General features: G+C 34.3%; 2 protein-coding genes across 5 annotated transcripts; both read left to right on the forward strand.

The window, feature by feature from the left end:
- The first annotated feature begins 67 nt into the window (after positions 1 to 67).
- On the forward strand, positions 68 to 6,307 carry LOC145641562 (uncharacterized). Its single transcript, XM_081692406.1, has 3 exons — positions 68 to 409; positions 4,938 to 5,060; positions 5,822 to 6,307. Exons 1-3 carry the CDS (start codon positions 265 to 267, stop codon positions 6,037 to 6,039), a joined length of 486 nt encoding a protein of 161 aa, XP_081548532.1. The 5' UTR covers positions 68 to 264; the 3' UTR covers positions 6,040 to 6,307.
- Positions 6,308 to 8,631: 2,324 nt separating this feature from the next.
- On the forward strand, positions 8,632 to 12,630 carry LOC145641565 (uncharacterized). 4 transcript variants are annotated; one of them, XM_081692411.1, is made up of 7 exons: positions 8,632 to 8,887; positions 10,834 to 10,876; positions 10,948 to 11,028; positions 11,127 to 11,189; positions 11,298 to 11,393; positions 11,542 to 11,619; positions 12,309 to 12,630. In XM_081692411.1, exons 1-7 carry the CDS (start codon positions 8,748 to 8,750, stop codon positions 12,393 to 12,395), a joined length of 588 nt encoding a protein of 195 aa, XP_081548537.1. In that variant the 5' UTR covers positions 8,632 to 8,747; the 3' UTR covers positions 12,396 to 12,630. The 4 variants fall into 4 exon arrangements, with proteins under 4 accessions (XP_081548537.1, XP_081548536.1, XP_081548539.1 ...); XM_081692410.1 differs by having other exon boundaries at positions 8,637 to 8,887; positions 10,948 to 11,040; XM_081692413.1 differs by having other exon boundaries at positions 8,644 to 8,887; positions 10,953 to 11,028.
- The last annotated feature ends 722 nt before the right edge of the window (positions 12,631 to 13,352 follow it).

The raw sequence follows: 13,352 nt of genomic DNA on the forward strand, positions 1-13,352 counted from the left end.
TGGCGAGCCTGTGAACAAAGGGTTAAACCCGACCCGTATATACAAGTTGTTACTTGTAAGATGGCATTGACTCCTCCTCCCATGCCCAAAAACAATAGCCCTTGTTCGCCCTTCTCCTCTCTCTCTTTCTCTCTCTTCTCTTCCTGCAATCCTCAATCGTAGGATTCAGTGCAGTAAATAGCGATTTCTGGGTTCATATCTTAAACAATTTTCATTAGAACAGTATAATTTATTAATTTCTGGTTAGTTGAGGAGAGAGAAAGGATGAAAGAAGTGACAATTTCGTTGGATGGAGTAAGGGACAAGAATATAATGCAGCTTAAAAAGCTCAATGTTACCCTCTTTCCTGTTCGATACAATGATAAGTATTACGTTGATGCACTTGCTTCTGGTGAATTCACCAAATTAGGTTCGTTTTTTCCCCCTTTTTTCATCTGGGGTTTCTCCATTTTGTCGCATTTTTTTTTATGATTGTTCGATTGAATTTCTGTAGAATTGCACATTTTTTGTTGGTTTTTGTTGAATTTTTATTCTGGGTATTTGAAAAAATGTTGAAATTTTATTCTGGGTATTTGTAAAAATATTGAATTTTGTCCATTTATTATATGAAAATTCTCCATTTTTGCCTATTTGGGTGATTTGCTACATTTTGTATATTGATTTTGTGGAATTTATGCTTTTCTTGTTGATTTCCTTCGATTTGATTATTAAATGTAACTTAGAATTAAATGGGTTCATTTCTGCCCTAGTTGAAGTTTTTGATGTACTTGTTTATACGAATGGAAGTCATGGAACCAGGTTAATAGTAGTAAAGTCTACTAACTATTGAGCTTTCTCTGCACAAATATAGGGGATCGATTTGGTAGTATGTTGGTTGATCAAACATTCTCACCGTTTTGTTGATTTTGAACTTATATATTGGAAGCTGTTTGTTTTACATAGGGGAGTCATTTTTTAAAACCATTATGCCTTTGATTTTTCTTGCTATATCAATTATCTGTGTTTATCAGACGGTTACTTGTGACAATTCATTTTAGCTTACCTCAAATCATTTGGGAATAAGGCTTTGTTGTTGTTGTTGACTTGTTGTATCAATTATCTATGTGTGCTTGAATTTCCTTAGCCCCGGACGAGGGCTCTGAAAGTACTTGTGAGCAGTTGGCATTAAGGATAGTTTTTTACACTTCAATCATCTCTGAATGCAGTCTCATGCTAGAGCTTTCAGATTTTTGAACTAGTGAAGGTACTGATTGACCTTGTCAGAAGGGATTAATTGGCAAACATGGGTTTGAGCCTTTGAGGGGTAGGGTTTAAGGAGGGAGGTTGAATGCTACTTGTGCAAATGGAGGCATATATTTGTAAGATAAGTGAAGCATTTTTGTCAAAAAAAGAGTTTTTGCTGTTGCAAAGTTGAGTTAGATGAAGAAAGATTTTTCTGATTATGGATTTTAGATGTTTGAACATTTGTTGAAGTTATGCTGGATTGATGACCAATCAGCTTTGTTTTTTTTTTTGGGTTAATATTTTACAAAGTGGAAAGAAGGTAATCCTCATTGCTGTGATGATTTATGGTAATTCTAGATGAAGCAAGCTAATATAGGGAGGATAACGTGACTATGTAAGAGTAATATAATGAAGGTTTTTTTGTAGAGGGGAGCTTTTATGTTGCTGTTCTATGTAGTCTTTTTTGATTAGGTATAGTAATCTACTTGTCTTTTATGTCATTTTCACGATTCTTTCTTTTCCTATTGATTGGATATTCCTGCCATGGCATTTTCTCCCCATTTTTATCACCTGCCTCTTTTTGTATCTGAGTCTTATTCTTTCACTCTCTTTGCTTAGCATACATGTTTATTTAGTTGGCTTTAATGGAATATTTTATAAGGTAACATGATTTGTTCAATAGTTTTTAGTTGTTCACAGCAGTAAGGGTTGGGTCTTTTTGGTTCTGTGTGATTAATGTTAGGATAGAACTGGCAATACATTTTTACCAGAAAAGGAATTCTTTGAGGGAAAGAGAGGGAAGGAGGTATGGCTGTGTAGGGGTAGCAGGAACTATTTAGGGTTGTCTCCTTTGGGTACTGTTCCTTTGGAAACAATATTATCTCATAAGAAACTATTGCTATTTTGATGGAAAGAGCTGACATTGTTAAGAGGTTTGTAAAGGGGCTCTTTAAAAAATTGTGGAGAGAGGTATTTCCATATAAGTTTTTTACAGCCTCTGTTTTTTATTTAGCTGAAAAAGGGTCCTATGTACTTGATTGTAGAATGGGAACATTGTATCGTTGCGCAATTCTGTTCTTTTAGATTGTCTTTTTAATTTTTTGATCAGGTTGATTCTTTTTCAAATGAATCCTTTTTTTTTTAGTTCTCTACTTTTTTCTTCGCTTGGTGTCTATTCATGTCTTTGTCTTTTAAACTTTTTTATCATGTTGATTCTCTTTCCATATGAATCCAAATTTGTAGGTTTTTCTTTTTCTTAACTTAGTGTATATGCAAGTCTTATTTCCAGTACTATGAGTAATAGACTATAAGGCCCTGTTTGATTCACCTTAATTTTGCTGAACTGAAATTATTTTTACTGAACTTAACTTATTTTTACTGAACTGAACTTAATTTTACTGAACTGAAATTATTTTTACTGAACTTAAATTATTTTTACTGAACCGAAATTATTTTTACTGATTTCCTATTATAATTCTTCTTTAAGAAAACTGAATTTTACTGAACTGAACTTTTTTTTAATGAACTGAACTTATTTTTACTGAACTGAAATTAATTTTACTGACTGAACTTATTTTTACTGAAGTGAAATTATTTTTACTTAATATTATTTTTTTAAGGTGAAGAGAACAGGGCCTAAATATTAAACTTGAGTTCAATCTATTAAATTTCCCTCTTGAAGATATAATGCAGTGCATTACACTTTATTGTAGCCACAGTGCAACTACATCTTATACTACTTATTGGTAAGCTGCAATAGCTAGGTAGCTTGTTATGAGCTATATAAGATAAAATGCTAAACTTGAGTCCTCCTTTTCCTTTTTAACTTCGTTTCTTCTGTCTTTAGTTTGTTACCTTAAGCTCTCAGCGTGAAGTAACTTTATACCTTTGTTCCAGTGCTCTTTTTTCTGTAGTGGTGTAAGATGTAATCTGAATAGATTTTAAATCTTTGTAATTGTATCTGCTGTATAAAACTGTCCCCTGACTTAAGGTTCATCTTAAGCTTTCTTTTCTTTTCCTAAATCTTTCATTTTAACCATTTCCATCATTTTTTCCCTTTAAAAATCTGGAATTATGGCCTGCCTGGTATTTTTGTTAAAAACATATGGTATGTGTCAGAAAGTTCACATAGTTCAATAGTTGAACGGTTGTGACCTCGAGCATACAAGCGCTAGACCATTGCTAGTTCATAAGCTCAGTTATATCCATTTTGTTTTGGCCCCTAACATCATTTTTCATGTTGCTGAATCTGCAATCATAGAAAAGTTTCACTTGTTGTCTTTTAAATATAATATTTAAAGGAGCCTTAGTAAATTGTTAAATTATTAATGAAAAAGACCTATGATCTATTGAAATGATTCAATGATCTTATCCTTGATATCCCTCCACCTATTTCGGTTAGGATTTTGGTTGCTGACAAACTTGGTATGAAAGGTAGCAATTTTCTTGGGTCAGCTTAACATGTTAGTTTTAATTGCCATCTATTAACTCTAGACTGTGTATTGACTTAACATTACTCAATCTTGCTGTCTTAAGACCCGAAAAAATTATCATTAGACACACTGCTTATTTGTGTTAAGATTTTGGAGCTTGACTTTCTATATTTGCTGTCTGTTGATGTTTCTTTAAAGTGCCAATCTCCTTTCTGATTTAGGTATCAGCATAGGGTCTAGAGGATACTGGATCCAATGCCTTTTTGGTGTGAACGCAAAACTTCTTTGCATTGTGAACTGTCACATCATAACCACTAGAATTGAATGAGTACTAATATCATGGGGTGGCTTGGAGTACATGTATAAATTGTGTTTGCCAAATTGTAGATTAGTGCAAGATCATGCCATACAGATCTCAGTACCTAATCATTCTATGATGAAGAGAATTGATGGCATCGGTGTTGCACTGCTGATTGTTGTGATCTTTGAAAAAGAAAAACGATAGTGTTTGTGCATGGCAAATTTGAAATTACCAACGCTCTGTAGTCTTTGTTAGATTGTAGATATTAATTGCTGGGTACTTAGTTACTGTTTTTGTATTCACGTGTCACTTCTTGTCATGTTTTTTAACCTATTGATATAAAAAGTAGCCTTTCCTGCATAAAAGAATTTGGAAAAAAGATTTAGTTATTGTTGTAGATTTATTACGGCACAGTGTTTGTTGATGCAGATATTAAAAGATCCATTATCTGTTTCTAACAAAAAGGATTGCTCTTTTTAGAGGCATTCTGTTCTTAACTCTGTCAGTGGTAATATACCGACCCACGCTTCCATGGATGCAATTGCTGGCTGGAACAGTAATGTCACAACACATTATTAATTCTCACTTGGGATAAAATGAAATTATAATTTATTGTTTTTGTCAATTCTAGTCGTGAAAAGACTTTAATAAAACAAAAATGCTAGTAATAGATAAAAATGGTTAATCTTATGAAAATTGTGAAGCTATTTCTCTATTAGTATGCAATGATTCATGGCCACAAGAAAAACAAGCTGGGTATTGAAAGTAACTTGATTGTGATTAAAAAGTAAAAATAATGGTGAACCTATCTGTATCGACTGTATGTAGTAGTAAACTTATTGAATAGACAAAAAGAGGGGGAGATATGTAGGTATCCATTTCTAAAGGCTCTGTTTGGAGCCTCATAAATTCTCTTTTTGAGTCCAACTAATTAATACTAGTATATGAAATATTCATCCGTATCTGTTTTCCAATCGCAGCTTACTACAGTGATATATGTGTTGGAGCAGTTGCATGTCGTATTGAGAAGAAAGATGCTGGAGCTGTTCGGGTTTACATTATGACATTGGGCGTTTTGGCACCCTATCGTGGGCTAGGTATTGGTAAGTATATACTGCTATCTTTCTTGTCAAATCAAGTATGGAATTTATAATCCATCATAATAGTACTTTGTATTTGTTAGTGAGATTTATGCTGTTTTGCTCCTTTGTTAAATTGAGAATGTGAATTTATGATTGTTTGAATAAAGATGGTAACTTCTGTCCAATGGCCCCAAGATTGATTCAAAATTTATAATTCATTGCTCATAACAGCTAATTTGTCTAGTTAAATAAGTTTTAACTATTCTAAAAAATGAAACATTGTATTGAAGGCGACTTGCTATGTTTGAAATCTTTCCACGTCAGCTCTTGTGACTTGGTTTGTTTGAAATATTTTCGTCAGCACTTGCGACTTGCTTTGTTTGATCAAGTTTCTATGTCAGCACTCAAATAATGGTGCTATCTCTATTTGGGTTTACATCCTTGATGAACTTCTCTATGAACCTATATTTAAACTGAGATTATCTATAATAGAAGTCACCATGATAGAATGACCTGATTTATCCAAAAATAAAATTTCCCTTAATTTTATTCAATTGTGATAGATGCTTAGTTTTTCCATCAGATATTATGTCTGAAATTTGAATTCTTAACCCTTGACTCCTGAACTCCTTTAATATTGGAGACTTTGGAGTACCTTGTTTGCTCCAAGTTTCCCATAAAGATTATACGTCTGATCTTGAGCCTATAAAAATTACCACTTTAGTTTAGTGCTGCTCTGTGGAATTCTTTTTGTCTGATGGGTTCTCTGTGGTTTTGCACAGGTACGAAGCTTTTGAACCATGTACTTGAACTCTCCTCCAAGCAAAACATATCTGAGATTTATATGCATGTTCAAACCAATAACGAGGATGCTCTCAATTTCTACAAGAAATTCGGGTTTGATATCACAGATACCATCCACAACTATTACACAAACATCACTCCAGCAGACTGTTACGTTGTCACCAAGTACCTTTGTCCTCCTCAACCGAAGAAATGACCGCTTTTCTTATGTTTGTAGCTGAAGCTGAGTTTTGAACTTCAGAAGATTGTTTAGTCTCAAACTTAGTTTGTACTCAGTATTAGTTATCATATATGGGGGTATGATACCATTCTTGTCTGCTAAATCTCGAGATTTTGTGATTTTTACAATTGTAGGACCTTTTCTACAGTCTCTATTGTCCATTCTAATACAAACCAAAACTACCATGCTGTGGCAAATATCAACTTCCCTGTGTTGAAAAATGGGATGATTCTGGTCCTGTTTATTACTTTGTTAAATTATAGCTAGTTTGAGAAGTTAAATTATAGTTTGCCCATCTAATTAGTTTGCTCAAGTTAGTTACTTTTGTTTTGTAAGACTCTGACAACAACAAATAGTACATTAGTACTACGTAATAGAATTGACACAAGGATTGCAGATTTGCAGGAAGGCGACTACCTTCGCTTTTCATTGTATTTAACATTGTAGTGCTTGTGGTGAGTTTATTACATGGGTATGTCTCTCGAGCTTAGACCAAGGGAGCCTTCCTAGAAAGCTTGCTTACCCAAGAATCTCTTAGGAAAAGTCCTCGAGTAGTTTAAACATTCAAAACGATTTTCTATTCTTGTCGGATTTCAGCTTGCTCCTATAGCTCTTACAGTTCATGGTTTTTATTGGCAGGTAATTCTGCATTCTGATACCAATACAGGGTTGTAATTCTAAGTTTGACTTTACCCGGATTTGTATGGTTGATTGTTGTTAACGATGAGTCGATGATGATGAAAAACCTTGAATTGGTATGAACATTCATATTCATTCAATATATCAATACAATTACATAGTCATACAACTTAATACACAGCTTTATTCAGCAATTCATTCACCCAAGCCAACAAGATTATACTCACACAGTCTCAGCAATATAATCATTAGCTCCTGTTACTTGATCCTCAATGACAGAATACCCTTCAGTAGCTTGCAAAACAGCATGAATAAGTATGACAGGGATGGTACCAACAAGCGTAAAAAAAAGATGAAGGCCAGCATCAGTGACAATCATCTCAACTATGGTGGCTACTGCAAGTGCAGCAAATATAAGTCGCTTGTCGATCCATTTATGGAGCAACAGTGAGCTAGGAAACGCGCGCAACAGTAACAAGTACAGGACAGTGAAGTTTGTGTTTACAAGCAAGAGAAACAATGAGAATTTTCGCTGTGGAATAAGGGTGATTAACAGGACAACCCCTATGAAAATAACATAGAATGGTAGGAAAGTGCCCAAGTTTCTTAGGATTCTAGCAGCAGCTGCTTCCGGAGTTGAGGGTATGTTGAAGGCAGATGAGAAAGAGATGCTGATGTTAATGTTGAATATTGGCTTCGAACTTGAGCTTTTCGGTTCATGACCATCTGTTTCTTTGGTGGGTGCTGAGCCTAAGGTTGAGACTTGCCTGTGTGTGACATTAGAGTTGGCCATTTCTTTGTAATTTCGAGTTACTGAAGCAAGTTTTAGGAGTTAAATTGAGAGGTTATATATAGAATATCTTGATTTCATTTGGTGAAGTTAAAGACCTTAAAGTAGATTAATTGATAACTGAAGCTGAGGAAGAAACTTCTGTATTACTATGACTTAGTCATGGATCAAAAACTTCTATATCATGACTTAGTCTTGGGTCTTCAGCTTGCTTTTTACTTGTCAAAACAATAAGTCTTTGGACTTTAGAAAACCAACAAATAGATGAACATCAGGAACTCTTGACTCTTGAGGGCCTTGGTCAAACTATTTTTTAAACCTTTCGTCTGACTTTTTATAGGATGTGTTGCAAAATATATAAAGAGAAAGAGCGTAGAAGTTTTCACTATTTCTTTAAAAGAAAAAAGGTTTTCACTATCTGTAATATAGTTGCAAATACGGATAAATGAAGAATGGTAATTTTGCAATTGTATTTCACCGAGTATTTATAGTTAAAGCACACTTCTATTACTAGCCTTACACAAGTCATATATTTCAACATATAGATTACTAGGCTTAGGAAAAACATTGCCTGTACATTAACTTGTAATTCTATTGTGAATCATGCCTTGGGGTCCTTGGGCATTCAAATTGACTATTCACAAAACTCATAACATAGAGTATTTTTTTTTCTAAACATTTTAAGATTATAATGAGTTTAGTCTCTCTTAATAAGGACCACTTGACCTAGACTTATAATACTTTGTACAGTAACATAATACAAATTTGTTACAGTAGGAAACTCAAACTGGCTCAATCCAAACTCAAATTAAACCAACCTAAATATTACCTAAACTCAAAAAGATCTTGACATGAACTAGATCTCAACGAGTACTGGACCTATCCAGACTAGATTAAATTGTGCTCGACTCAACCCAACCACCCAAATTGACATCGTAGATTTGCCCTCTCCTCTTTTTGTTGGAGTCTTATGACTCTTATCATGGGCAAATTTGCCACTAATCAATACTTATTCTATTCACGTATCTAAAACAACACTCTAATACGACTATTGCCACGTCGGATGCTCATCCAACCATCTTGATCCAACGGTCTTAACATCAAAAGTATCCCACAAAGGACCAAAACCCAGTATTACAAATACAAACCATTCAACAATTTTCATATAATTTGATCAAAAAATTTTCCCATAATCTTAAACCCAGAAAACCCAGGAAAAGATAATCAAATTCAGTGAAGAAGAAGAAGAAAAACGATGTCGTTTAGTTCATCTTTAGCAAGTCCTCAATCTCTGACACTCTTTTCCAAATCCTTTAATGGACAACTGCAACAAAGGAGGACTTCTTCCCGTTTCAGAGCTTCTGCTGATATCCCTGATTTTCTCTCTGCTGATTGGTAATATTAATCTTAATTCATTTATTTAATATATTTACTTTATGTAATTTGTTATTATTACAACTGTTATCTAGTGATTAATGATTTGATTCGTGTGGATATTCGCTAGCTTAGTTGGTAACGTCTTTGGGTAGTACCCGAAACATAGTTATGTATGAATTTCGTTTACATCATTGCCCTACTCGAGAAAGCTTATATAGGGTAGTTTTGGTACAAAAATGATTCTAATATATATGGAAATGTTGAGTTTTAAGTTGTTTAGCTGATTCTTCAATTTGATTTAATTTTGATTATGTATACTTTGATTACTTTATAATTAATTAAAGGTGTACTCTTTTGGACGTGTAAGCTAGTTTAGCTGGTAACCCACATACGTTTGTGCTTATTGTGGCTCGTAATGTGTCCATCATTGTTTTAACCGAACAAAATGACATATTTGGACCTTCCTAGTGCTTAGGATGGACTAACAACAATTGTTTGAATCAGATAGTAAGGAGTTGTTCTAGCTTCACCAAGGTCAAGTTTGAGACTTGGGGACGCAGCTTGAATCTGTAGTAGTCGGAGTCAAATAGGCTATTATTAGGTATATTTGCATATAAAAAAAAATAGTGTCATTGCAGGTCGGGTTTTCATTTTCATGCTAATGGGTAATTGGGTATAACATTACCCTAAAGTCTCTAAAGAGGCTCCCACTCTAAGCTGTGTAAGGGAGTGATTCAAATGTATGCACCCTTAAAGGAAAACCCCTAACTTATGTGCTATAATTCTCTTGAGCAATAATTTTCTATACTTCTTTAGTGATCTCTGAACCCACCTCTCCTAGACTTTGTATTACAAACCTCTGTATAAATTAAGCATAGATTGATCTGTAATCATCACCCCAAACATTCAATACATCATAATTCTCTCAATTTCCAAGAAGCTATTTTTGGATTTTTATGTTTTGAGTAAAAAACAAGGAATTAACAAGCAAACTAGTTAATTTTTTTCCTACAATCACAAAGGTTGAAGAATATAATGTTTTATATCACTCATTTAGTCATCTCAATAACAAAGATTAAGGTTTGCCATAGAGTGCTCACAAAGATGCAAATGGAGAAAAAATCTCATATACTCATAATCCATCCAAAGTTCCATAATATAATCTAGAAGAGCTCCTTACATAAGGAAGCAATAGTGCATAAGTTAAAAACCCTTGATAACTTCTACTATTGGCCTTAGATAACAACTAAATGGTCAAGATCAATTCATTGTATACAAGAAAATCTGTGAATTTCTAGCCAACCCTTGATTACTACTACTAATGACCCCTCTTGGTAAAGGTGCCCTATCAGTCTTGAACTGAGACCTCCAAAAACTTCAAAAGAAAATATCAAATTCGTAAAAAACTAGCTTTGCTTAACCCCTCCGAGTTTTATACTACCCTTATGCCTTAACAATTTCTTGACTTTCCAAAGAGTGTTTATCCTCTTTGGCCACTTCATTAGCTTATATGAGTGAATCCAATGATTGTTGTAGAGCCAAAAAGGTCGCCAATTTGATTTCAGATCATGTATCCAGAGTGAATTAAAGGCTCCACAATCACAAGGTGTTTGTAACTCTCAACGATTTTCAGGGACAATGAAGAATAGAAAGCAAACCCCTTTTGTATTTTGGTAACTGTATCATTCCTTGCTAATGTCAAAAATTCCATTTTGCATTGGTGACTTGCAACTTGTTTTTGGTCCAGTCATTCTTTCACTTGCATCGGTTAAATAAGGACTTGTATTTTGGAAACTTGGAAAGTGTTCATGATGATGGTCACGGCTTGAGTCTTGAGACTAATGGATTTTTTTTTTTTTACTGAAATTTTTGATTGAATATTACCTCATTTTTTTAAAAAATTTGTATCAGCCTGAGGCTAGACCTGCTTATTAACTTCTTTCACTGAAATCATGCTTGTGTAGGCTTGAAGCTCGCAAGAAGAAACCTTTCGGTCCAACTCTACATGTAATAAAATTCTGCAGAGTTTGTTGTCTTTCTCTTATTCGTTATAAAATCTATTTTAATATTCCATGTAGTTTAGTGCAGAGGAAGCTGTTAGTCAGCAGCTAGATGCCCTGAAGTACAATGATCAACCTCGTCAAGATTATGGGATTGAGGTTATGTATAGGGTAAAATTTCCGTACTGATGGGTTTCACCTTTTCAGTGTGCTATCCTTCTTATTTTGTGACATTTATTTTTCTTTGCTATCTACAGTTTGCTGGATTTGATCCTTTTGAAAGATCTACTTATTTCGGACCACACTTTGATTTAGGGCAGGTCTGTAAATTCCCTGAACAACTCGTCATCCAAGCTTAAGTTCATTATTTTTTTAATGTTGCACATTTGCAGAATAATATGCATTTGACTTTTCTGTGTCTCCTGCAGTTTGAACGCTTCAGGCGAATTTTTCATCATTCTAGCTACCGAGTGTTGCTTGGCCACAAGGAAAGGAAAATATTGAGCAGCTTATTGGTTAAGGAGGTAACCTTGGAAAATCCATTATATACCAAGAATTGCTTCTTGGTTATTTTTGCTCTATTCAACGAGGGATATTTGCTATTTGAAAGTCTGATCCTGTATTTTAATGTTGTTATAGCTTATAAACTTCATTGGTTTTATTGTGGCACAGAATCGCTTCAAGCAACGAGTTTGGGTGCAGGGAGCACGTCCAGCTGAAGAAGAGATATTTGAATTTACCATGGTGCAGGTTTGATGTTTCTCATTTCTTATGTGATATCTGTTCTCTTAATTCATATTTCTAGCTTTCTGCATCATCCAATCCTCAATTGTATATAAAGGGAATGAAATGGAGGGATACTTAATCTTTGATTTTCTCTTTAAATCATAACCAAAACAGGTCAGATTTGAAGAATTCGACCTCTGATCACCCTCTGACATAAATGACATAAAATACAATACGTAATACTCCGTACAATGATAGGAAATGTAGTTCCTTTCTAGGGGTGATGCTGTTTGCTAGCTTTCCGCATGTACTCCTCAGGCCCTCAGACAGAAGATGATTATTTGTATATGTTATGTGCCTTTGCTTAATATTTAATATTTATTTTGTTAATTTTCTATTCATCTGAGGGAGAGTCTCCCGACTCCAGTAGGAAATTGTCACAATGACAAGCTAGATTGGTGAGTTTTAATCAAGGAGTTAAATAACCACTGTGCAACTGTATTGTAAAAATGGCGTATAATTCTTAGACCTGTTATTAGGCTGGATTCCTGACTTGCAATGATCTGCATGGATTAGTTTGGTTGGTATCTCTGTAAAGTGTCAGACATGAATTTGTTACTTTATATCTTAGTCTTTCAGTCATGTCAATTACTGAGTTTTCTTTTATTGAGTCCTATTTTGCACATTTTTGATAGAACTATTTTGATAAGCAGAGGCTTGGTGGTTCCTGGGATGGTTACTGGCTCACTGAGAGTCTACATCATGACGGAGACAGCTTCTCCGGTGGTATGGCTTATTGAACAACCCTCTTGAGAGAGTCGAGAGCTCGAGACATATGGTGGAAAGTAATTGCTGCAGAGTGATTACTTCTTGTCAACTCTTAACAAAGCATGGTATTAAAGTGTTGTCTCACCTTCAGAATTTGTATTTTTGTACATATAAAGGTCCAAACTGTTTTACTTGTTCTGCTTAATTATACTTGTAAATTGTTACTCTTGTGAATAAAGCAATAGTATCATATTCCTCTTGTATGTATATATATTTGCTCATGTGCTTAATTAAGGATAAATATGGAAGCAAATCAGATGAAGAGTTTGATTTACATGTCAAGGATTCCGAAGGCTAAATAAGTAGATTCTTTAAATTCAATACTAAGCCGTTATTAGAGGCTTGCCTTGAAAGTCTTTTCGAGCTTCAAAATTAAGCTCTTCAGCTTTTGTTCTGTTTTTGAGCTTTGAAATCAAGCTCCTGTTCTGTTTAGTCTTAAAATGAAGTTGTAAGTTGGTTTATTGTGGAAGCCCTCAGAAATTATGAGTGCAACAGGCCTTTTTACATGCTACCTTTTACGTAGTTGTTGATGCATTTGATGAGGCGATGATAGTTAAAAGATTAGAAATGCATTTGACAGAATTCATTTATTTTATGAAGATAGTTGATGCATGGAATACTAGAGAAAGCCTAAGTTTGTAAAAGTGATGCCATGGTGAAGAGTCCTGATTCCTGAAGACATGGTTTTCAAAACACGGTCGGAAGCACGGAGTAATGCGTTGAGAGTTGAAACATTGTCTTGTAAATGAAGTAGTAGCATTAGGACTATAGGAGATATAGACACTAGAATATGGTTATGACTTTTAACACTTACATTTCACCTCTCTTTAGAGCTATGTATACAGTATACCTGACCTTACCATGTTTATGGCCAAGGCAAGTATTGGCAAATACTATCATATTTCATACGAAGTACTCATATAAGGCAA

The sequence above is a fragment of the Chenopodium album genome, chromosome 8 (genome assembly GCF_948465745.1).
Source record: "Chenopodium album chromosome 8, dcCheAlbu1.1, whole genome shotgun sequence".
NCBI lineage: Eukaryota > Viridiplantae > Streptophyta > Magnoliopsida > Caryophyllales > Amaranthaceae > Chenopodium > Chenopodium album.

Excerpts from the sequence above, each read along its gene's own strand:
- LOC145641562 (XM_081692406.1), top strand. The coding sequence starts at position 265 with ATGAAAGAAGTGACAATTTCGTTGGATGGAGTAAGGGACAAGAATATA. Across the intron at positions 410-4,937 it reads TGGTGAATTCACCAAATTAG|CTTACTACAGTGATATATGT; the intron begins GTTCGTTTTTTC and ends TTCCAATCGCAG. Across the intron at positions 5,061-5,821 it reads CTATCGTGGGCTAGGTATTG|GTACGAAGCTTTTGAACCAT; the intron begins GTAAGTATATAC and ends GGTTTTGCACAG.
- LOC145641565 (XM_081692410.1), top strand. The coding sequence starts at position 8,748 with ATGTCGTTTAGTTCATCTTTAGCAAGTCCTCAATCTCTGACACTCTTT. Across the intron at positions 8,888-10,833 it reads GATTTTCTCTCTGCTGATTG|GCTTGAAGCTCGCAAGAAGA; the intron begins GTAATATTAATC and ends ATGCTTGTGTAG. Across the intron at positions 11,041-11,126 it reads GGATTGAGGTTATGTATAGG|TTTGCTGGATTTGATCCTTT; the intron begins GTAAAATTTCCG and ends TGCTATCTACAG.